This window comes from Panthera onca, chromosome B2 (genome assembly GCF_046562875.1).
Source record: "Panthera onca isolate mPanOnc1 chromosome B2, mPanOnc1 haplotype 2, whole genome shotgun sequence".
NCBI lineage: Eukaryota > Metazoa > Chordata > Mammalia > Carnivora > Felidae > Panthera > Panthera onca.
In genome coordinates this window covers 35,334,030-35,356,280 of record NC_138343.1, presented here as the reverse complement: position 1 = coordinate 35,356,280, position 22,251 = coordinate 35,334,030, and the positions used below count along the sequence as shown (strand labels likewise).

The window sequence follows — 22,251 nt, the reverse complement described above, 5'->3', positions numbered from 1 at the left end:
AAATTGTTCAGTCACTTATAACCAATGTACTGTACGTACATCCCCATATTTGGTGCAAGATAACAATGTAGCTGCCTTATGGAACCACAGACTCAAAGGACCCAAATACACACAAAAAGTTAGGTGATCATGTAAATGAGACAGAGTAAAAGGCCTAGTGGTGAACACCCAGTCAAGTTCAGAAGGAAAACCAGGTGGAGAAAGATGATGAGGAAAAACCCAGAAAAGGAGAAGGTTTGTGTGAAGAAGTTTCAGAAGTAAAGTGAAGTAAACTGCCCCCCCACCCCACCCCCCCCCCCCCACGTCCCCCAGAGCCCTGACTTCTTCTGGGTGGAGAGTTAATGTACTGCAGTTATCATAGGCTGTGGGTGAACTTGACTTTAAAGCTTCCCATAAGAAAGCGAAATCAGAATCCAGGCAAAAGGAGGTCCTTTAAAGTGCTCCTGGGGGCTAGAGGTAGGCTTGGTGAAGGTTATGTTTCAAGGGGGAAGCACATAACTTGAAAGGGCTAGAAAGCTTTGTATTGACTGAGACCACAACAAGCCTGGGTTAGTGAGCCCAAGGAAGGAAGAGAGGAAGGGAGGGAAGCAGGCAGGCAGGATTTCAACGTGGGCAGTGTATGAAGTATTTATTGTCAGGAGTGGCAAGGGGAGAGTTGACTATTTAGGGGGCAAGGCAGGAAGGGAGTCAGGAAGGGCAGACTGCAGGAAACCTGGTCTAAGTGGTCAGAAGGCATGTGTCTATTCTAAAGAACTTTCTCACAATGAACACAGGATAAGTACAGGCAAAGGGACAGGTGCCCCACTGCTGTGTCCCTGCAGACCCCGGGATACTCTATTCTTTTCCATATAAACAGAAACGTTTATTGAGCACCTCCACAGCCAGCAGGGCACTGTTCTAGGTGTTGCTGGGGGTGAGGGTGGGCACGTTTACAAACAGGGAGAAGGCAATTGCTGTAGTAAGTACCTTCCTCGCAGGGTTGTCATGAGGATTGTTCTTAACACGTCGTCGCAAAGCACTTGACCATGTCTGGCACATAGTAAGTGTGACTGAAGGGCCAGTTATCACTACCCATTTAACTATAAGACTTTCGGAGCCTAGCCCAGGACCTGCGTATGCTCCCAAGAAAAGACAGATTAAAACCCTCACCATCTAGTGAGGGAGATACGCAAATACTTTAGGGCCACTTTCCTAACCGTGGGCTCTAAGGGACGTTCGCAAAGGCTCAGTTGCAAAGCAGGACGGCCACAGTCGTTAAGGGGCGCCTGGATTTGGTCTAGTGAGGAGGGCAAAGGGATAAGACACGACTGGAGACCGCGGAGGGGCTCAAACTGGGGGAGGAGGTCTCGCAGGCCACAGTGTCTGCGCTCTGGGCCGCAAGGAGGCGGGCCCAGGACTGCGGAGAAAACTCCCGAAGCCGGGGAGGGGGTTTGGAAGCGTCTAAGACCATATTGGGGGCGTCTGGCTGGCAGAGCCGCCGAGCCCCGCCCCCGCCGCCTTCCTGGGGGCTCCCGGGGGAGCGCCCCGGCTGGCGGCAATCTTCACACTCTCCGAACCCGCGGCTCGGGCCGCTCGCGACCACTGACGCCCGGCCTGCAACCCAGCGATGGTCCAGGCCCCAATCCCGCCCCAGGCCCACATCCGGCGCGTACCACCTGCGGCGCCACACAGCCGCGCTCCCCCGCAGCCGCGAGTGGTGTGGCCCGGCCCCGCCCCCTTACGCCACTAGGGGCGGGGCGCCCCCCGTCACGTGACGGGGAGTGACCTCGCCGCCCGGCGCCATGGGGGCTTCGGACCCGGAAGTGGTGCCCTGGGCTCGCGGCGGTGCCGCGGGGATGGCGGGAGCCGGAGCAGGAGCGGGAGCTCGCGGCGGAGCGGCGGCGGGGGTCGAGGCTCGGGCTCGCGATCCGCCGCCCGCGCACCGTGCACACCCGCGCCACCCTCGACCCGCGGCGCAGCCTTCCGCCCGCAGGATGGACGGCGCGTCCGGGGGCCTGGGCTCCGGGGACAACGCCCCGACCACCGAGGCTCTTTTCGTGGCGCTGGGCGCTGGTGTGACGGCGCTCAGCCACCCGCTACTCTATGTGAAGCTGCTCATCCAGGTGGGGGCCAGGGCGCCGTCGGGAGATGGGGGCTGCTGTGAAGGTGACAGGCCGGGATCTGGAGAAGGATGGGGGCAGGGAGCCTATGGTGACGGATTTGGGAAGAGGGGCGGAAGACGGCAGGTTTGGTGAGCTGAAGGAATAGGACAGAAAGGAAGCGTTGATGGGTCTGGGGGTGAAGGGATAGAAGCCACAGATTTGGGAGAGGATGAAAGGAACAAGGCATTTGGCGGGTGCAGGGGAGGGGTCGAAGGGATGAAGGAGAGGATTTGGAGGTTGAAGGAAGGGAGGTGATGAACTTGGAATTGGAGGAAAGGGGCAGCATTTGGGGGCGAGTAAAGAAGCAACAGAATGGGGGAGGGGCGGGAAGTTTTGGCGAATGGGCGGGGAGGAGGATTGGGGGGCCAAAGCAAAGTATTTAGATGAAGAGCACATATTTAGAGTAGAGGGGAGCTAGAGCTCTGGATTTGATAGAGATGGATTTAAAGCTGTTTGAGGGGACAAAGGACTGGAGGCCAGGGCCAAAAATTTAGGAGAGAAGGAAGAAAGAGCATCAGCCTCGGGGGAGGGAGGTGGAGAGGAGAAGGTGGCGTTGGATTTAATGGTGAGGGAATTTGGTGGGACAGGGCGAAGGCAGAGGATTTAGCAAGGGAACGCTATGAGTTTGATGGCGACGACAGATTTGGTGGGAGGAGGGGACAGGGTGACGCGTTTTGAGGGAGGGGAACAGATAGGGCGACGCAGTGGGGGAGGGGTGTGATGGCGATTCTTATGGAGAGGGGAGCCAGAAGGAGGCTTTTAGGGAGAAAGGGATGACGCACTTGGGAGAGAAAATGAAAGTCACAGTTGGGGTCGGGAGGTGGGACTCAACAGTCCTTGTATGGGGGGGATGGGTTATGGAAGTATTGGAATTAGGCAGGAGGGGCGGTTGGGACTTAAGGTGGCAAGATTGGTAGAGGCTGGCAGAAACTGAGGCCAAGGTGGGGATGACTCTGGAATGGAGCCATGCAGGGGCACTTGGCATATGGTGGTGGCCAGCAAGACCTTGCAGATGAAGTGGACTGCTTGAGAAAGAGAGAGAGATTGAGCTGGAAGGAGGCGGGGTGGAGGGGGTGCACTTGGCAGAATTAGGTGGGTGGCTAAGATAGGCACTGTTTAGATGGGGGTGATTCCAGCCTGGACTGGAACTGAAGATTTAGCCTAGAATTTTCCAGTTAGGGGAACGGCGGCAGGGCGGGGGTGTGAAAATTGAGATGGAGACCAACCAAGATTTGAGGTTTGAGTCGAGGCGAATGGGTGTTAGATTTACTATCTCTTTAACTGGGCTGAGAGATTGGTGGGGGGGAGGGGGACGTTCGGTTGGAATGGGAGCAGTTGGAGATCTGAGGAATGGGGCAAGGGGTTTTTAGGTGTGACCGGGAGTATGACAAGGAATGAGGAGATTCGGTCGGGGACATCAGGGTGCCTGACTAGCGTCTAATTGTGACTGAGATTTGGAAATGGCTGGTGGGGGGAGATTGGGACTGGCATTTGGTTGTGTTTGGGGAGTGAGGGCTGCTTGATTTGGGGGATTAGGATTGTATTTTCAGCAATAGAGATTACAGGTTTGGGAGAGAGAGTGGGGCTTTGGAACTGGTTGTTACCCGAGATGAGAAGTAAGGGTCCCAAGAGCTGAGTTTTTCCTCTGACGGAGTGAGATTGGGTGAGGGTTGTGTTTTTAGGGTGGGAGATAGGAGAGTCTGTAGAGTGGAGGGTGCTGAAATGCATAAGGAAAGGGGCGGGGGGAGGGTTCATCGTTTGGACCTTGGTAGATGTGGTTTACTGGTTTGAGGAGAAAATTGAAATACAAGCGATTCGAAGAGGGAATTGGGAATGAGGAACACCAAAGCACTGGGTGGGGGAGGATGGGTGAGCCCACTTGGGTGGTCTATCTGATTTGAACCCAGCTGGTGCTGAGTGTAACGTGTTTCAGGGTGAAACCTTAGTAGGTAGAGCTCGGGAGTCAGCAGCAGTTTGCAGAAAAGGCAGAACCTGTTTGAGGGGGCAGGTGGCAAGATCGGAGTGGCAGGTCTGGGGGTTGACTAGATCAAGTGACTAAGAACGCAGGGCCTCATATCAGGGTTCGTCTGTGTTAAGTTTCGGGAGTTCGGGATTTGAGGGTGATGAACTGGCCCCACCAGTGCCTGATACAGAGTTACAGCTTTGGCTGTGGTTGGGACTGGGGAAACAGATTTGGGGATGAAATAGGGTGAATGGGACTTGGGCACAAATAACGAAAACTTGAGAATGAGGGGAATAGGGCTGCGATGTGTGCCTTTCATAATCTCAGGTGCAAGCACAAGAAATAGACTCAACGAACTGGGGGACTATGGGGTGAGGGGACACAGCAGACTTAAAGGTGCGCTTGGAATTACTCGGACTCCCAAGTTGTGACTAGACGGAGACAGCAACAGAACAGTAGCTCACGCTTGGGAGTTGAAGGTGTGAAGGGAATACTGCCTATCGAAGAGAACAAAATCAAAACTTAAGTCAGAACCTTCGAACGTTTATCCAAGCAGGAGAAAGGTCTAGCAGGGGAGGGCTCACTGCACGGGTCAGCTGGCTCATGTCTTTCCTTCAACTCCCCTGGGCTGGAATTTGTTTTTTAAAGAAGGTCACCGTCGTGGAGGGTTTTTCATCTATAGTCCGCAATCTCTCCGGTAGCTCAAAATCACATCGACAGGGGACAGCCAGAACTTTCAAAAACACTTGACTAAGGTGAAGAAGGGAGGAAATTAGCCTACGAAAGCCCTGGAAGCATACCTAGTCCAGTTTTTAAGACAGAACATCCCAACTCTGCCATCCCTGCTCCCTTCCTCATCCTAAAGGAGCTGCTGTGGTGCAGGGGCTTGGCTGGCCTCCTTTGAGGGTCACGGCTTGTGTCCTGGAAGGGGCCTTCTCCTATTCCACTCAGGTGCTGGTCTCCCAGGCACCTTGCTTTCTCCCTGACAGCAGAGTCTCTCTCCTCATCAGTTGGCAGCATAATAAATGGCCTCACCCTTCAGGAGAGAGACCCCACCTCCTCAAAGGTGTGTGGGTGGCTCTGTCCTTCCCTCCCCCCGGCACCCCCCATCGTGCCATGAGTTTAATGGCTACTGTCATCATAACCTGCCTCTATACAGCAAGAATTATGATAGCCCTACAGAAATGAGGGGGGTCATTCTGTCACAGGGCTATGAAGTGATCAAGATTAGAATACAGATGAGGAATTGTTTGAGGAGCAGCCGAGTTTGGAGGTAACGGTTTGCTCGGCCTGGGAGCGAGAGCGACTGATTTGTCAGCGTCTGCGTTGGGTGCAGAAAGGAACCTGAGTGTGGGCCGCACTCTGGGGTGGAGCTGAGCTGTCCTGAAGTTCAGGACCAAGGCGGGGGTGGGATGTGTTTTGGAGTTGGCACACTGGGGATTGAGGTTGGACTGAAGTTTTAGCCCAGAGATGGGACTTAACTGAGATTTATTCTGAGATGAGTGCAGGGTTTGAAGCACACAAAAACACTGGAAATGTCTGGCATTTGAAGGTGAGAATGTTGGGGGATGGGGTGACTTGGATTATGGTAGGGGGTAGGGATCTGGGACTGTACACTTCCGTTCATTGGGAGCTTATGTGATGCTGACGGTTCTAGATTCTGATGACGTTTCTGGTATGTTTTGCTGGGGAAACCAGCAAGAGCAGCATTGGAATTTGTAGAAGAGGCAGAGGCCTGGGGTATGAGAAGCGGTGAGCCGGACCAGCCATAGAATCTGACCTTGCTTTTGTATTTGTTGATTCTGAAGGTGGGTCATGAGCCGATGCCCCCCACCATCGGGACCAATGTGCTGGGGAGGAAGGTCCTCTATCTGCCCAGCTTCTTCACCTATGGTGAGTGTGCTTTCCAGGCAGGAGGGCCCGTGCTGACAAAAAAAGCGCGTCGCACGTCACAGGGGGAGCAGGCCCAGCTGGCCCCCGGGAACACACAGGACAGCGTGGCACCCACGCTCAGAACTGGCAGGGAGGAGGGGATCAAAGAGTGACCAGAGGCAGCAGGGTTGCTGAGGCGGGAGCAGGTGAACAATGCAGCTTTGGGCTAACTCCTCTGCCAGCAGCTACCAGCCGACAGCCCAGGCAGCAGGAGGGGCCGGGCCAGGACACTGGTCCCTGTCATCCCTGCCGCTCCAAGTTGTGCCTGGAAGTGTTGAGGGGGGGGGGGGGGGGTCCGGGGAGGTTTCCTTTTGATTTCTGAGCAGTCTGGGCTGTTACCAGTTTTCCTGCTTTCCTTTTAGTCCAGCAGGAGGCCTGTCGGGGGCTTCCTGGGTTCTTTTCCTTCTTCCTCCTCTTTCCCCTGCATCCCTCAGGCAGTGGACCCCACTCAGGCACCTCCACACAGGGGGCACAGGGCGGCCAGCACACGCTGCATTGCGCTTCATGTCTGGCGTGCCCCGACCCACTGCACGAGCTCGGGCAGATCGCTTCACTGCTCTGGCCTTGTGCTTCTAGTCTGCAAAGCTGTGTCTGCTTCTTCATCCGGGCCCCTCAGGCAAGCAGCCCCCAGCCCCCTCCGCGGCTCTGCTGCCTGGGAGGTCTGTCCACCAGCGGCCCGCCTCACTGGAGCTTGTCCAATGCCACCTGAGCCCACCTGGCTGCCTCCACTGCTCGTCCCCAGACCCCCAGGCGCCAGCTGGCCAAAAGCCTTTCAAACCCATTATCGCTGCCTCTCTCCCAGTCCCTACCCTCCTTAGACTTCTTTAAATGTGCCCTTGCTTCTCCATGTTCCCAGCCGGCTGATACCCTCAGGCTCCCTCCACTTCGGCTCTTCTTTCTTGTTTGGTTAGTCTAGAATGTTCTCTGAAAATCTTTTTCTAATTAATTAATTAATTATATATTTTTAAGCATTTATTTATTTTTGAGAGACAGACACAGCGCATGAGCAGGGGAGGGGCAGAGAGAGAGGGAGACACAGAATCCGAAGCAGGCTCCAGGCTCTGAGCTGTCAGCACAGAGCCCGACGCGGGGCTCGAACTCACAGATGGCGAGATCATGACCTGAGCTGAAGTCAGACGCTCAACCGACTGAGCCACCCAGGCACCCCACCTTTCTTTGTGTGTGTTTTGAGAGAGAGAGACAGCTTGAGTGTGCATGCGTGTGTGAACGGGAAGGGGCAGAGAAAGAGGGGAACAGAGGATCCGAAGCAGGGCCTGCGCTGACAGCAGAGAGCCAGATGTGGGGCTCCAACTCAGTATGAGAGAACGACCTGAGCCCAAGTCAGATGCTCAACCGACTGAGCCACCCAGGCGCCCCTGAAAATCTTGCTGCTGAATAACCTGTGGTTTTGCCTCCTGTCACCTTTTTTAAATTTCACACACTCTTGGCAGAATCTGATGTCCTGTTTGTCTTCCATTTTTGTCACCATGACATTGAGTAGTCTAGGGCCAGGCAGAACATACCATTTTGTGGGGAAGTGTGTCCGTATTTGTTTTTATTTAAAAACCGTCAGTGAAGGGGGGAGGGAGAAGGCCCAGAAGTAGGCACAGGAAAGCCAGTGTACAAAGCTAACACTGGGTTTGTGGGAAGCCGGCGTGGCCGGCTGCCAGCCCCTCCATTGTGGCCTCTACGCACGCTCTAGCCGAATGAGGGACCCCAGGTCAGAGCCCAGACTGTCTCTACTTGTGTCACACAGTCATTCCCGGAAGGTCTCACGGTAGAGGGGTCTTGACCCACATTTTGCCTCTTGCAGAGATGAGCAGAGCTCTGAGGTGCCCCTGCTCACGCCGCGTGTGTAAATGTTGTTTCAGTCCAGATGTTGTAAACAGATGCCCGTTAGGCCGCTTTAGACACCCTGCCTGCTCTCCCGTCAGGGAGGGGGCTCAGCTGTCTGCATGTCTAGATGCTGTCTGGACAACATCTACTCCTCCCCATGTCATGTTGGAAAGTGCCGTAGCTGTCGTGACATTCTTTGGTGTAACAATGAAATTCCTGGAGAGAAACCATGGCGTGACGGAGCCCCTGGCTGGCTATGGGACCTTCTGGGCCCACAAAGGCCCCTGGAGGAATTTTTGCCTGCCTTCCTCTGCTCTGAGAAACAGGAGTTCCTGCTCCTTTTTTACTGGTGGGCAGATCAGCTAGAAAGAGGTTAAGTGACTCACTCATGATCCCTCTAAGACTTTTTCCTACCTGGCTCTCTCTTGCTGGCTGGAGCTCCCCTCCCTCAAAATAAACCTTTCTTCCCCTGGTTCACTCTGAAGCAGGGCACCCTGCTGTGTCACCCAGTGTCCTGTCCCCTCCTACTCTTCTCTTTCCAGTCCCACCCCTATCTCAGGAAGCTAAATATGCAGGGAACAGGTGCTCCCGGCCCCACCATGAGCCCTTTCTAGCAGCGACATTGAAATGCTGGGTTGGCAGACATGTTGCAGTGGAGAGAAAGGTGCATTTGCCGGTTCCTGCCACTGCGTGGTGCTAAGGAGCTGAAGTCAGGTCTGGAAGGGGAGCACAGTGAGAGAAAGTTCTGCTAGCTTCTAGGTATGCAGGTTTAAAAAAAAAAAAATGATCGTAGTTTAAAAGTTGATACTAAAATAATGACACATTGGAGCCCCTGGCTAGCTCAGTCGGTAGAGCATGCGACTCTTGATCTTGAGGTTGTAAGTTCGAGTCCCACGTTGGGTATAGAGATTACTTAAAAACATAAAATCCCGGGGCGCCTGGGTGGCTCAGTAGGTTAAGCCTCTAGCTCTTGGTTTCAGCTCAGGTCATGATCTCACAGTTCGTGAGTTCAAGCCCCGTGGCCGGCTTCATGCTGACAGTGCAGAGCCTGCTTGGATTCTCTCTCTCCCTCTCTCTGCCCCTCCCCTGTTCGTGCTCGCTCGCTCTCTTTCAAAGTAAATAAAAAACTTAAAAAAAAAATAATGAAACATTAAGAGAGGTATCCTTTTAGAGATCCTAATGAAAAAACACTGATTCATACAGGTAGGGTCTACCTTCCCTGACTGCTTAAGTTTTTTCTCTAGAATAGTTCATTGGTGCCTGTTACTTCTCCACTAGCTATGTTGTTTCCCCACCTCATCCCCTGCTGTGAGTCATAAATGCTAACAGGTACTAAGGTGGGGCCTGGGTGCAGCACAGGGTAAGGGTGGTCCTCTTCCTGGTATGCTCAGGGGACATTCTTGAGCCTTTCTTCTGGGAGTTTTTCCTTTTTCCTCCCTTAGGTTGCAAACTTCATCATTGCCTGCGGGCACTCTTTTTCCTTTTTTTCTCTCCCCCAAGAAAAACTGTTTCTTAATTAATGATTTAGTCATCTCTACACGCAGTGTGGGGCTCGAACTCACAACCCCTAGATCAGAAGTCGCACGTGCCTCCAACTGAGCCAGCCAGGCGCCCCAAGAGAAACATTTCCTTTTATAAGCAACAGAATTGGTTTGTGGGTTGTAGCAGTTAAGTTGCTGAGTTGAAACACTAGCTGAGTTTGCCAAGTCGATTTTTCAAACTTAAAACAAAAATTTGTGACTTTGGCAAAAATACATTTTGAAGGTTTTACAAAAAGAAATGGGCTAGAGAAGACTCTGGGGTTGGGGCCTGATTGCTTGTGGGCTTTGGACAGCTGCCCCCTTCCGTGACCCAAGTCAGCATGTGCTGAGGGACAGGCTGCATCTGGTCTGGGTGTGACGGTGACCAGGGGTGGGTGTCGGGGCGGGGGGGGGGGTGTGACACTGCCACCTCTGCTTTCTTGTAGCCAAGTACATCGTGCAGGTGGATGGGAAGATAGGGCTGTTCCGAGGCCTGAGCCCCCGACTGATGTCCAATGCCCTCTCCACTGTGACCCGGGGCAGTATGAAGAAGGTGAGCCTGGGGGGCAAAGCCAGGATCGGTTGCCTGAGGTTCTCCCCAAGCTCCCTGGTGGCCCCAGAGGCAGCCATGTGCACTGGTCCGGTTTCTCCTTTCCCAGGGGACACCCAGGCGCCATAGCCAGGCCCCAGACCCTGGTGCGTCAACACCTCCTTGACTGGGAAGTTTCCCGTCCCTAGTCCTCCCGCTTTCCCCGAGCTGTGACAAGCTGTGACCGCGGGTGGGGGGAGAGGGGTCCCCTCCCCCACCCCCCGCCAAGCTCCAGCCCTGGGGTTACCAGAGGTGAACCTAGCTGCAGGGAAAATAGTAGGAGCTGATTCCTGCCATTCCTGTCCCTTAAGAGTTACACTGAGGAGGCATAGCTGAACTTTGCTTTTGGCAAAGTTTTTTGGGTTTTGGGGGTTTTGTTCTTGTTTTTAATTAAGTAAGCTTTATGCCCAACCGTGGACTAGAATCCACGACCCTGAGATCAAGAGTCACATGCTCCACCGACTGCGTCAGCCGGGCACCCCACTCCTTTGTTTTTGTACCTCAGGTTTTCCCTCCGGATGAGATCGAGCAGGTCTCCAACAAGGACGACATGAAGACTTCCCTGAAGAAAGTGGTGAAGGAGGTGGGCATCTGGGGTCGGAGAGGGACAGGCCCCGGAGGGGAGTCTGATTGTTTCTCACTGCCGAGTTGGACAGGTCATTGAAGAGACAGGGTTGGCTCTTCACTCCGCATGGGTAGGGTGGGACATGGAAGGAGCCCCGGCATGGCCACTGCAAGGAATCCCAGAAAGCCTGTCAGCCATCATGGGGCCTGGCCTGAGACCCAGCCGCACCCCTGGGCGGAGGAAATGGGGGGTGGGTGACAGGTGGGGCTATCCGAGGTAAACTGGCCCCATCGGGGGCTGTGGGATCCCAGTTTGTCCATTGTAAGAGCTTGTGTTCCCCTTGAGGGCCCATTCGAGAGAGAGGCCAGACCAAGTCCCTGCCCTCTGCTCTCTTCCAGACCTCCTACGAGATGATGATGCAGTGCGTGTCCCGCATGCTGGCCCACCCCCTGCACGGTGAGCCACCCCTTTGGAGACTGCCTCTCACCTGTGGGATAAGCCCTTGTGGACTGAAGCTGGCGGCGGTAGAGCCCTGGGAAGTGTAGTGGGGTGGGGTGTTCCCCCGGAACCACACTGAGGAGAGATTGGCAGGGAGTCCTGGCCACAGGGAGCAGGGGCCCTTCCCGGGCAAGAAGAAATGGGATGCTGTGGTCACGGGGTACGACGGGGAAATCCCAGAGGCCCTCCTCCCCTGCTGCGCTCTGACACAGGCCTTGGGCAGCAGCCGCTGCACCGGGCACCCCGCAGCTGGGTGCCCTGGGTTTTGGCCACGACATTACCTGCGTGTGTTTCTTTTTCCTCAGTCATCTCAATGCGCTGCATGGTCCAGTTTGTGGGACGGGAGGCCAAGTACAGGTGGGTAATTCTTCCAGGACTGGCAGGAGTGGTCCTGTCACCCTTCAGAGTCTGCCAGGACAGGCCGTGCTGGGGTCAGTTGCTGTCCCTTCTCTACTCTCGTTCTAACGTGCTAGCTTCAGAGGAACATGGCAGTGGGCGGCCATCGACAGTGTCCAGGGGCGTTTTCTCCCCTCGATCCCATGTCCGGGGCTGCCCTGCAGAGGGGTGAGTGGGAGTGGAGTTGGCTTGGACCGTGCCACCTGGGACTGCACTAGGGTTCCATCCTGGACCCCCTAGTTCTGCCCTAACCATTTCTCCAGCTCTCACAGAGCTGACTTGTAGGTCGTTTCATCTTTTGCTAAGAGGCGGTTCCACCCTATGGGCGGGGGCCCACTCCATTGCTTGCTCACCGAATACCTCCCGGCATCTGCCGGGCCCGCAGTGAGCTCAGTGCGGTGGGGCCAGAGCTGTGTGGACAGAGCTCTTCCCCGGGACGGTTATGCCCTCCTGTCCTCCTTGCCCCACGAAACCCTGTGGAGGACAGGAGGCAGATCCTAGAGGCACGTGGCAGGAGGACACATCTCTGTTACCCTTCCCAAGACTCTTATCTCGTGGCTTCAGTTGTTTCCGGCAGCTGTCCTGTGGGGCCGCTTACCCAGGCAACTCGGCTGCCGTGGCCTCATTTGAGGTTCACTAATGGGAGGTTGGCCCATTCTCCCAAAATGAAACCGCGAGGTTGGTAGACACGACCATGAGGGGATGGTCTGGCTCAGAGCCCCAGTGGCCAAGAAGAAGGGCTGGGGGCCTGGCAGGGCTGGGTGACTTGGGAGTAACCTCGGCTCCCATCGTCTCTCTGTTAAACTTCCCCTGCCACTTAGGCTTTGTAGGGCCTCTGCTCAGGATAGGCCACTTTGCATTGCGAGCCACAAGTCGTAGAGATTGCTCTTAAGCCTGCTTTGCGTTTCATACCTGACGCCAGCCTGTCCTTTGATCTCCAAGCGCCTGCTGGGGAGGGCCAGGTGACTTTTCCCAGGCTGCATTGGGGCCTTCTGCTACAGGACCTTCTGCCTCAGGTTCCTTCTCTGCCCTCTGGGCAGGTGGTTCCCCGCTCGCCACCCCTCCTGCTCTCACGCTGTCGGGCATGCAGTCTTCTCTGCTGGAAGGCTGCTGAGCCAGGGATAGGCACTAGGGCCAGGCAGGAGAAGGTCCTGTTACCTTTGCAGCAGCCCAGACTGGAGGCCAATTCCCAAATTCCAGATCCACAGCAGGCAGTAGTAGAGAACCGTTAGGCTCCTATCCTGGGGTGAGTGGGTTTCCCATCCCCGTGAACTGTGTCAGTGCCCCTCACTCCTAGACGAGAGCTCTCTCTAATCTTCTCCACTTGGTTTCTGCCTGGTAACACAGAATCTCCTCTCTGCATCCCAGCCCGGACTGGATGGCTTTGAGCAGGGATGGTGGGCTCTCCTCTCCTCTCCTCTCCCCCACCCCCCCCCACCCCCCAGGGGTGGTCTTCTCCACAGTGACTGGGTGACCTCGTACCCCTGTCTTGCCTTCTTCACAGCGGCGTGCTGAGCTCCATCGGGAAGATTTTCAAAGAGGAGGGGCTGCTGGGATTCTTTGTGTACGTGAGTTTCTGTACCCCATAGCTGGCCAAGTGGCGTGGCTCTACTAACAGACACGTTCTCAACCTCCCAGGCTGTAGCTGCCAGGCTCAGACTAACCACTGGGCTCCGTCCTGCCTGCATAGCTGCATTCTGGCTCCGTGCAGCCCTGGGGCTCGTGTGAGCCAAGGATTGTCAGGACCGATGCCATCCCGACCTTTGCAGATCACGGCTCACACAGAAATGGTACTGCGTGTCCCACACGCTGCGGAGAGGGACTGACGGGCCCCTCCCCCAGACCCCGTCCATTTGCCCTGAGGCCGATCTTCAGGAGCCAGGGCACTCTATCTAGGGTATTCCACATGGCAATCCATACTTCTGGCTTCTCCTGAAAAGTCGGGAAACCCGGCTCTGCTGAGCCTGTGTTTGTGCGGAGCGGCCAGAGGCAGGGCACGTGATCTCCCGAGGACCGCGGATCCCTGCCCTCCTCGCTGTCTTGCCTCCGCCTTAGTTCACATGTAAAAGAGAAAGACCAAAAAGACTGTGTCCAGACAGAATAAACCACAAGCAGACCCAAGAGCCAAGCCTGACATGTGGCTTTTGTTTGGCCTTGTTAAGACCTTGGCAGTGACATACGTGTCTAAGCACGGAGTCCTCTGTTCATTGTGGCTTTATAGTTGGTCAGGAGTTTTTATGCAGGATCTCTCATGTAACCAAGAGACGACCATGTAGGTGTGTGTGCGTGTGTGTGTGTGTGTGTGTGTGTGTGTGTGCGCGCGCGCGCGCATATGTGATATATAATAAATGGTTCTCACCAGGGGGTGATTTTTGCCTCCAGGGGACATTGGTCATGTCTGGAGACATCTTTTGCTTGTCACAGTTGGCATCTAGTGGGTAGAGGCCAGGGATGCTGCTAAAATAAACATCCTGCAACGCAGAGATCGGCCCCCCAAGACAAAGAATTATTTGTCCCTAAGTGTCAATAGTGCCAGGATTGAAAAACCTTGATCTATACACACACTCACACACTCCTATATTCAGGTGTGTGTGTGTGTGTGTAAGTAAAATGAATATTTGATTGTGTGACTGGTACATCAGACCATAAAACTACATGGCCCCACCTCTGGCTGTTTTCATACTTACTCTGTGGTCCTCTTCTGGTGTGTGAAGAGATTCTGACCCAACACACGCTTGCTCATTGGGTTCTTCTGTTTATCACGTATTTGCAGACCAGGTGATACATATGTGTTACAGGACTGAGGAGGCACCAAAGCTTATGTGAGTGGTTAGTCTGAGCACAGGTCGGGGCAGCAAGATTGCAGATGGCATTCTTGAAGTTCATTTTAGTCACGTCCCTTTATAACATAGGTGTGTCATATACATTTTTTTGAGCTTTGCAAATATTTTTTGAAACATTTTTTTAGTGGTTTTTTTTTTTTAATTTTTTTTTTAACATTTATTTATTTTTGAGACAGAGAGAGACAGAGCATGAACGAGGGAGGGGCAGAGAGAGAGGGAGACACAGAATCGGAAGTAGGCTCCAGGCCCTGAGCCATCAGCCCAGAGCCCGACGCGGGGCTCGAACTCACGGACCGCGAGATCGTGACCTGAGCTGAAGTCGGACGCTCAACCGACTGAGCCACCCAGGCGCCCTTTAGTGTTTATTTTTGAGAGAGAGACAGACAGACCGTGAGCAGGGGTGGGGCAGAGAGAGAGGAAGACACAAAATCCGAAGCAGGCTCCAGGCTCCCAGCTGTCAGCACTGAGCCTGATATGGGGCTCGAACCCACGGACCGTGAGATCATGACCTGAGCCAAAACTGAGTCAGATGCTTAACTGACTGAGCCACCTAGGTGTCCCTGTTTTTTGTTTTTTTTTTTAACTTGTGTTTTTTTTTTTTTTAACGTGTTTGCATGTTTAGATATTAAGGACATTATTTCAAAATATTTGAAAAGCTTGGATTCGAGCCCCACGTCAGGCTCTGTGCTGATATCACAGAGCCTGCTTGGGATTCTCTCTCTTTCCTTCTCTCTCTGCTCCTCTCCTCACATTCGCATGTGCATGCACTCTCTCTCTCAAAGTAAATAAATAAACATTAAAAAAAAAAACCCACAAATAGCACGCAGGACCTATTGATCTCAATCTGGCTTTTTGCCCTCTGCACCGTATCTTAGGGACCTTCCATTGCATTTTGTAGAGCTGTTTAATTCTAAAGGCCGTCATTTTAACTGTCAGTCCTCTTTGCAAAAGCTTGTATGGAATGGCTTCAATGGAACATTCTAGGGGTGAAGACAACAGATGCATGGAGCAGAGTGTTTTGTGAGAGTTGATTAGGTAAAGAGGCCAGGAGAAAACTATCAATGTGTAGACCCTGTTTCACACTCTGCATTTGAAAATCCCAGATTTAGCAATATTCACATCTTGAGGCCGGGCCTCTGTAGTTTGAAAACCACTTGTGAGACCGCAGACTTAGTGGCATCAGATGTGGTGTGTGACACCCCCACGGAGAAAAGCACACTGCCTTCCTGGCGTGGGTAGCCACTGGCCCGGGTAGCCACTGGCCCACATGGCCCCTGCAGGCTGTTGTCCTGAGGCGGTACTTTTGGCTATGCTGAAGTTTTCAGCTTGGAACATCCCTGCCTCCTTCCTGGGCGTGGAGCCCCCAAGAAATGTTCCCCTCCCTCCCCTGCTCATCTTTGCTCACCTTGTTTTTTAGCGGCTTAATCCCTCACCTCCTTGGAGATGTGGTTTTCTTGTGGGGCTGTAACCTGCTGGCCCACTTCATCAATGCCTACCTGGTGGATGACAGCGTGAGTGACACCCCAGGGGGGCTGGGAAACGACCAGAATCCAGGTTCCCAGGTTGGTTGGAACAAGGACTTGTCAATCTTTCCGTGTACCGCTGATGCCCAGGGTCAGGGGCAGACTCGAGGACTCTGGGATCTGAGCACCAAGGTCCTGAGGGCTAGGGAGTCTCTGGGGAGTGGGCTAAGAGGGCCTCTCATTGTCCCGGGGGCAGCTTTGCTTCTGGGGAGAGTGGGCTCCAGAGGGGAGATTCAAGATCCGCAACCAGACCTGGAGGAGTTCATGGAATGCATGTCCTTGGGCAGTTTTAGAAATAAAACGGATCCCAGCTTATCCGAGGAAATGATCCAAGTAGGAATCAGGAAATCAGGACACAGACCAGCTAATAACCCTCTAACTTTTGCTTCATGTTTCATGCTTAACGTTCACTCTTTTGTGAACATTATGGTATTTGATCCCAACAGCACCCCATTTGTGAAAGGAACAGGGCAGGTGTAATGTCCCATTTTACTGGTAGAGAAGTTGAGACCCAAAGATTGAGAGGCTCTCCAGAGGCACTGGGCTAGGACTCAGCAGGGCTGGGACTGGGTCTTTCCCTGTGCTCGGCTGAGGGTGCTTCCTCCCGCCTCGAGGTTTTTTTACTTCGGCTAGGAAGTATACCTGATAGGCACACCCCACTCTTTTGTTAGCAGTGGTCCATACAGCCTGGTCTGCACAGACCTCAGCAGGCTAGGTCAAGCATGAGGAGGCTTTGATCCTTGTAAAAGGCGCTTGTTTCAGAAAGGTGTCTGGGGACCTGGTGGGTTGACAGGTTCTGCCTGAACCAGGTTGAGCTGGGGAGCAGTGATGGGCAAGTAGCCAGACACGCTAAGAGCAGGGATTGCCAGCCCCAGGAGGATAGGCGGGCTGGGGGCCTGTCTGTCAGAACCACCTCGTGGTGGGGGTGGGGGTTCATAGCCTGCATATGTCTGTGTCTGGGCGTGTGTCGTGTGGTGAAGAATGTCCCCCCCCCAGCTGAGAGCCTCTGCTCAGGGAAACCAGGGCTGGCCTTGGGTAGGTGAGTCTCGCTGGCCTTTCAGCGTAAGCAGGTTCCTAAAGCTCCCTGGAGGCCAGCTCCCACTTGCAGTCAGAGTGGCACACACCCAGGGCCCTGCCCTTTCTCAGGGCCTTGGGGAGAGGGCGGGCGGCGTGTTGCTGCTGTCACATGCAGAGCAAGGCGGGGACAGCCGGGGCATCTTAGTGGGGGGAGGGGTGGCCCACAGCTGGAGGGTTTCCCCCGAGTCCAGGCGGGCGGGTGTTTGACCAGGGGCTGCTGCACTTACCACCAGCACAGGCAGTCACCAGCGTCGCGGAAAGGGCTTTGCGAGCGCTCTTCTGCGTGTGGCTTAAAGGCCAAGGTGAGGTTGCCTGTGAGGCAGCCGCGCAAGCCTCCGTCTGGGGTTACTGGGCATCCGCCTGGCAGGATGGCTACGCCCCAGGAAGCCGAGGCACAGGTAGTCACCCTTCCTAGCGAGGGGCCGTCCCCTGGGCAAAGAATTCAGATGTTGGGGCTCGGAAGGGAGACTTTGCTAAGGTGGGAGGGTAGCAGTAGGCTTCGAGTTCCCCCTCGCCTTTTGCTGCAGGACCAGGATTCTGTGTCTGGGGAGTTCGGGGGGGGTGTCTGTCTTTTCGTCCACCTGCTGACCACCGACTGTGTGCCAAGCCCTGGACACTGATCGAGGCAGACCCAGGCCACGCCCTTGGAACTCACGGCTCGTTGGGGTACACAGGCCAGTGGCCAGTGATCCCGTTTACGTGGCCTGCACCTGTGCTCCTCACCATCCCTGGTGGGCTCTCCAAAGCCTTGTCAGTCCACTTACCCCACTTCCGTCTCTCAGAGCTGCCCTTGGCTCTGACTACAAGGCCACAGAAGCCACTGGTGGGCCCTAAAAGGGAACACTGTGCAGCAGTGTGCAAGGAATCGAGCCCAGAGGGTGTGTGAGGCCGGTGTGCAGGGTGAGGTGGGGGGGCCGCAGACCAGGTAGCATGGGGCGAGGGTGCTTGTCTGAAGTCTGCATCCCGAGGTACCTGTAGCAAACCGGTCTCCCTTTCTTGTCCCTCCAGTTCAGCCAGGCCCTGGCCATCCGGAGCTATACCAAATTTGTGATGGGGGTAAGTCGAGCCAGCTGCTCAGCCCACTGCCCTTTCCGCTGCCCTGTGGGCCTGGGTTGGGCTTGGGAAGCCAGCTCTAATGGTGGCTGGAGGCAGGCTTGGGTGTAGGGTGTGGGGACAGCGTGTCCTCGCTCCCTGGGCCGGGGTACGGGCTGGTGGCGGTGGTGGGGTCGCTGCCATTCATGTCTCCCCGGATCTCAGATTGCGGTGAGCATGCTGACCTACCCCTTCCTGCTGGTCGGTGACCTCATGGCTGTGAACAACTGCGGGTAGGTGTGCACCCCTCCCCCCCGGCACCCTGCCAGGACCGTGGGGGGTGGCAGTCCAGCTGAGGCTGTCCGGTGCTCTGCTTTCTCCCGACTGCTCTATGTGTAGGGGGATTCAGGAGGTGGGTGGTGGCAGCTCCGGGCCACCCCTTGAGACCTCCTGTCCCTTGGCTGATCCGTCTCCCGTTGTTCAGTGGGGCTGACGTGCTCTCCTTCCTGGGCAGGCTGCAGGCTGGGCTCCCCCCGTATTCCCCCGTGTTCAAATCTTGGATCCACTGCTGGAAATACCTGAGTGTGCAGGTAGGCAAAGCTCCTAACAGAGGAGGTTCCCCCCGCTCTTCCCCCACGTCAATCAGGTGAGACGGTTTTGTGGACTTGACGCTGCGTGGGAAGACAAGGGATCGTCCTGGGGTCCAGTGTTGTCAGTAGGGAGGATAAAGAACGGAGACCTTTGGCGTAAGGCATCTTCGTTAAATTTTCACTTTATTTTAGAAAAGATGTGAGGTCATTAGATCTGAATTTGCTTATAGATTTTACATTAGACACCGTGTCCTTTTCTTCCTCAACTTTTAAAGACTCATACTGTGAGGGAGCCCATGGGGTAGGTGGTGAACCTGAAGCCCAGGACCTTAGACCTCGAGTAACACGGCTGACAACGCAGCGGCCAGGAGCACTTCTGACGAGCAGCTGCTGTGTCCGAGGCTGACCCCTCCCTTCTGTGGGTCATCCCTGGTGTCCAGGAGAACCCGAGGCTTGAACTGGGCCATGCGGCGAGGGTGCCCGTCTTGGGATTTCATGTTCTCTGCCCAGGCACCCTCTTGCTGGGCTGCAGCCCTTGGGCCCAGAGGTCAAGGATCCAGGTGTCTGGTTCAGGGCAGATCCTTGCCTTTTCCTAGCCTTGGTTTGCCTCAAAGCAAAGTGGGGCAGCAGTCTGGGGAGGAGCCGGCACACTGACAGGCCTCAGGATCAAGAAGAGGACAGGTGGGAGGAAGCAAGGGAGCAAGAGACACAGTTCTTCCCAGCAGCTCCCGTCAGGTCTACGTCACATCCCATGGGCATTAGGGAGTCCCCGAAGTGTCTGAAGCCAGAGGGCAGCGAGTCTCCTCTATGGGGGTTTCCTGCTGAGTAGCCCCAGCGACATTGGACACCCTGTGACGTGAGGCAGTCCGCTCCCTCGTGCCTCAGCACGTGGCATATTCTGACACTGCCCTCTAGGATTGCAAGCCTGCGCCCTCCACCCCTGCCTGACCCTGGGGTCTCTGAGCTGCTGGACCCTCTCTTGTCCCCTGCTGGCCTTGCTCAGGGGCAGGATGAGAAGCTTGGTGGCCCCTTTCACTGACCTGACTGTTGCTTCCAATCCAGGGCCAGCTTTTCCGTGGCTCCAGCTTGCTTTTCCGCCGGGTGTCCTCAGGATCGTGCTTTGCCCTGGAGTAACCTGAATCGCCTGAAAAAACATGCTGTGTCAGCTCGGCCACCGGGGGTGGGGCCTGACCGTGTCGGGCACCTGTCAGATGAGTCCAACCCAACAACACCTAGATGTGCTCCAGCCAGCTGGGCTTCGGTTTCCGTATTTACCGTGCGTCTGTCCAGAAGTGGGGGTTGGGTGGGGGTGAGGCTGCACCCAGTGGATTGGTTACCTGTTAGGTCCGGGGAGGGTGGGGCAGGCCTAGGGCATTCGGGCACAATCCCCTTCCTTCGCTCACGTGCCAAGTCTGCCTTGTGAAGGGGGCCAGAGAATGGCTAGTGGAGGCCCAGGTAGGATGGGAAAAGGCTCACGGGGTCAGCTCCCACCCCCCCACTCATACCCTCGTCCGCCCCAGCCTCATCCTGCGCCTCAGCTGGGAGCGTTGCCCCCCCTGCTTTGTAAATACGGCGGGATCCGCTTTCATGAGGCCGCCATCATGTCTAGGCCTGTGCGAGAAAGCCCTTGCCACGTTCTGCCTTCGTTCTTCTCAACACTACTTTTCTGATGCCGAGGCGGGCACCTTCTGAATGGGAAATCATGTGACTGCTCAGAGTGTGTCTCCCTCATCAAATGCTCGTCGGTTTAATGGTGATGCCTCACATGCAGGATCTGGTTACCTGTGCAGTTGTGAACACCCAGAAGTTAGGCAGGTCAGTGTCTCTCGTACTATTCGGTTTAAAAGTTCCCGGTAAGATTTGACCTTTTCTCCCTCAAATAAATGTATCGGTGGTGATTTGGAGTTTTGTGGAGAGTCCGTTCTTTTTTTTTTTTTTTTTTTTTTTTCAACGTTTTTTATTTATTTTTGGGACAGAGAGAGACAGAGCATGAACGGGGGAGGGGCAGAGAGAGAGGGAGACACAGAATCGGAAACAGGCTCCAGGCTCCGAGCCATCAGCCCAGAGCCCGACGCGGGGCTCGAACTCACGGACCGCGAGATCGTGACCTGGCTGAAGTCGGACGCTTAACCGACTGCGCCACCCAGGCGCCCCGAGTCCGTTCTTTTTAATTTCTTTAATTTTTATTTACTTTTGAGAGAGTGTGAGCAGGGGAGGGGCAGAGAGAGAGCGGGACACAGAATCCAAAGCAGGCTCCAGGCTCTGAGCTGTCAGCACAGAGCCCGACGTGGGACTCGAACTCACGAACGGTGAGATCCTGACCTGAGCCGAAGTTGGACACTTAAGCCATCGCCTGGAGAGGCCCTCCCAGCTTCAGAAAATGTTCCACCCAAACCCCTGTCGCCTCAGCACGGTTTGCGGATGACATTCTTGGGTTTTATCAAGAGTCATTTGGCGTGGTTACAGCAGAAGGGGTAGACACGGGCCCAGCTAAAGCGCCAAGCTCTGTCTTCTCTGGTAAAGGCGGATCTCCCTTCAGTTTGTCTGCCCGGTGCTGGGGTTTATAAACCCCCAAAACTTACAAATGGAACCTGCTGGCCTCTGGGGACCATGGGCTTCCATCTGATGGGGCTTGAATACCAGCTGAGTTCCCCGAGTGTTTCTCTGCCCTTGTTCTAGAGGACTGGTTTCAGAGAGTTGGGGTCTGGTGACCGTGGTCCTGCTTCTCACAGGGACGGGAAGGCCCCTGGGATGTTTTTGCAAAACTGGTTTTCCCCAGTGGTCTAGTAACAGTTGTCTTGTGGGCAGTTTGCTCTATGTATCCCTGTTCCCCAGGAATTCAGGAGCATGCCCGTGTGGGTGTCCTGTAAATGTCCGGTGGCTGAGGCCACTGAGGTCTCTTACTCCCTTCAGACTGCTAAAGCGGCAAGGAAAGGGAGCACAGCGGGCCAGGCCTTGCTGGCACCATTTCCTTCCAGAGAAGGAAGGCCCTTCAGAGGCACGTCTGCCTTGTGGCACGTCACCTGTCTCCAGCCCGGTGTGGTTTCCCCCCATGGCACTGACCACTGTCGCGGGGTGACTTTTCTTCCTGTTGCTTCACCTTCAGCTCCTGTGTTTGCATTGATTACTTCCTAAGGCCCCTGTGGATTTAGGGGCGCTTGGACTTGGGCATTTCAGGGTCCGGACTACATTTCCCAGGCTGTCTTCTGCACCCAGAAACAGCAAGAAAATCCCCCTTGGATGCTCGGTCTCAGGTTTTAGGTGAGCAAAGTACAGGTTCTGCCCCTCCTGTTTTTCAGGTCAGTATTCAGATGTAGGTGTTCTGTATGTTAACTTTGTTTACTCTGTTCCGTGTTTGAAGGCTAACGTCTCACCCACCATCCGAGCCCCTGGTATTTCCCTGTCCGTCCTGGAAACTAAAGTGCGACCAGGTTTTTAGCTGAGAAAGGAGATTGGGTTGGATTGGGGCACAGCTGGGCTGTCAGCGAGAGGAGGGGTGACAGGGAGTTAGTCTCCATCCTCTCCTCCTGGGAAACCTAATTATGAAGGACAAAACCGGGAAGTCCTCTGCTAAGCCTCCCGAAAGGCCTGAGTTGGTAGTGGTGGCCTGTGCTGGGTCCTACCAGAGCTCTCGTTGCTTTACCGGTCCCCAGATGCCTGGGGCCGTGCAGCATAGTGCTGGAGCAGAGTACTCCCCACCCCGCAGAGGCCTGGAGGCCGCAGAGTGCCAGTCAAACTTCCTGTCA

The 22,251-nt window shown here is 55.0% G+C and overlaps 1 protein-coding gene across 2 annotated transcripts; it reads left to right on the top strand.

The window, feature by feature from the left end:
* Positions 1-1,754: 1,754 nt before the first annotated feature.
* Positions 1,755-20,409, top strand: MTCH1 (mitochondrial carrier 1). 2 transcript variants are annotated; one of them, XM_060615361.3, is made up of 12 exons: positions 1,755-2,102; positions 5,913-5,997; positions 9,839-9,945; positions 10,487-10,564; positions 10,945-11,002; positions 11,350-11,401; positions 12,945-13,004; positions 15,701-15,794; positions 17,892-17,939; positions 18,141-18,208; positions 18,430-18,505; positions 19,568-20,409. In XM_060615361.3, exons 1-12 carry the CDS (start codon positions 1,782-1,784, stop codon positions 19,637-19,639), a joined length of 1,119 nt encoding a protein of 372 aa, XP_060471344.1. In that variant the 5' UTR covers positions 1,755-1,781; the 3' UTR covers positions 19,640-20,409. The 2 variants fall into 2 exon arrangements, with proteins under 2 accessions (XP_060471344.1, XP_060471343.1); XM_060615360.2 differs by having other exon boundaries at positions 15,701-15,845.
* Positions 20,410-22,251: the final 1,842 nt, after the last annotated feature.

What these genes read in the sequence shown, in the direction of transcription:
- MTCH1 (XM_060615360.2), top strand. Translation starts at nt 1,782, where the DNA reads ATGGGGGCTTCGGACCCGGAAGTGGTGCCCTGGGCTCGCGGCGGTGCC. An exon ending in GCTGGCCCACCCCCTGCACG is followed by an intron (nt 11,003 to 11,349) that starts GTGAGCCACCCC and finishes CTTTTTCCTCAG; the next exon opens with TCATCTCAATGCGCTGCATG. An exon ending in GGACGGGAGGCCAAGTACAG is followed by an intron (nt 11,402 to 12,944) that starts GTGGGTAATTCT and finishes CCTTCTTCACAG; the next exon opens with CGGCGTGCTGAGCTCCATCG.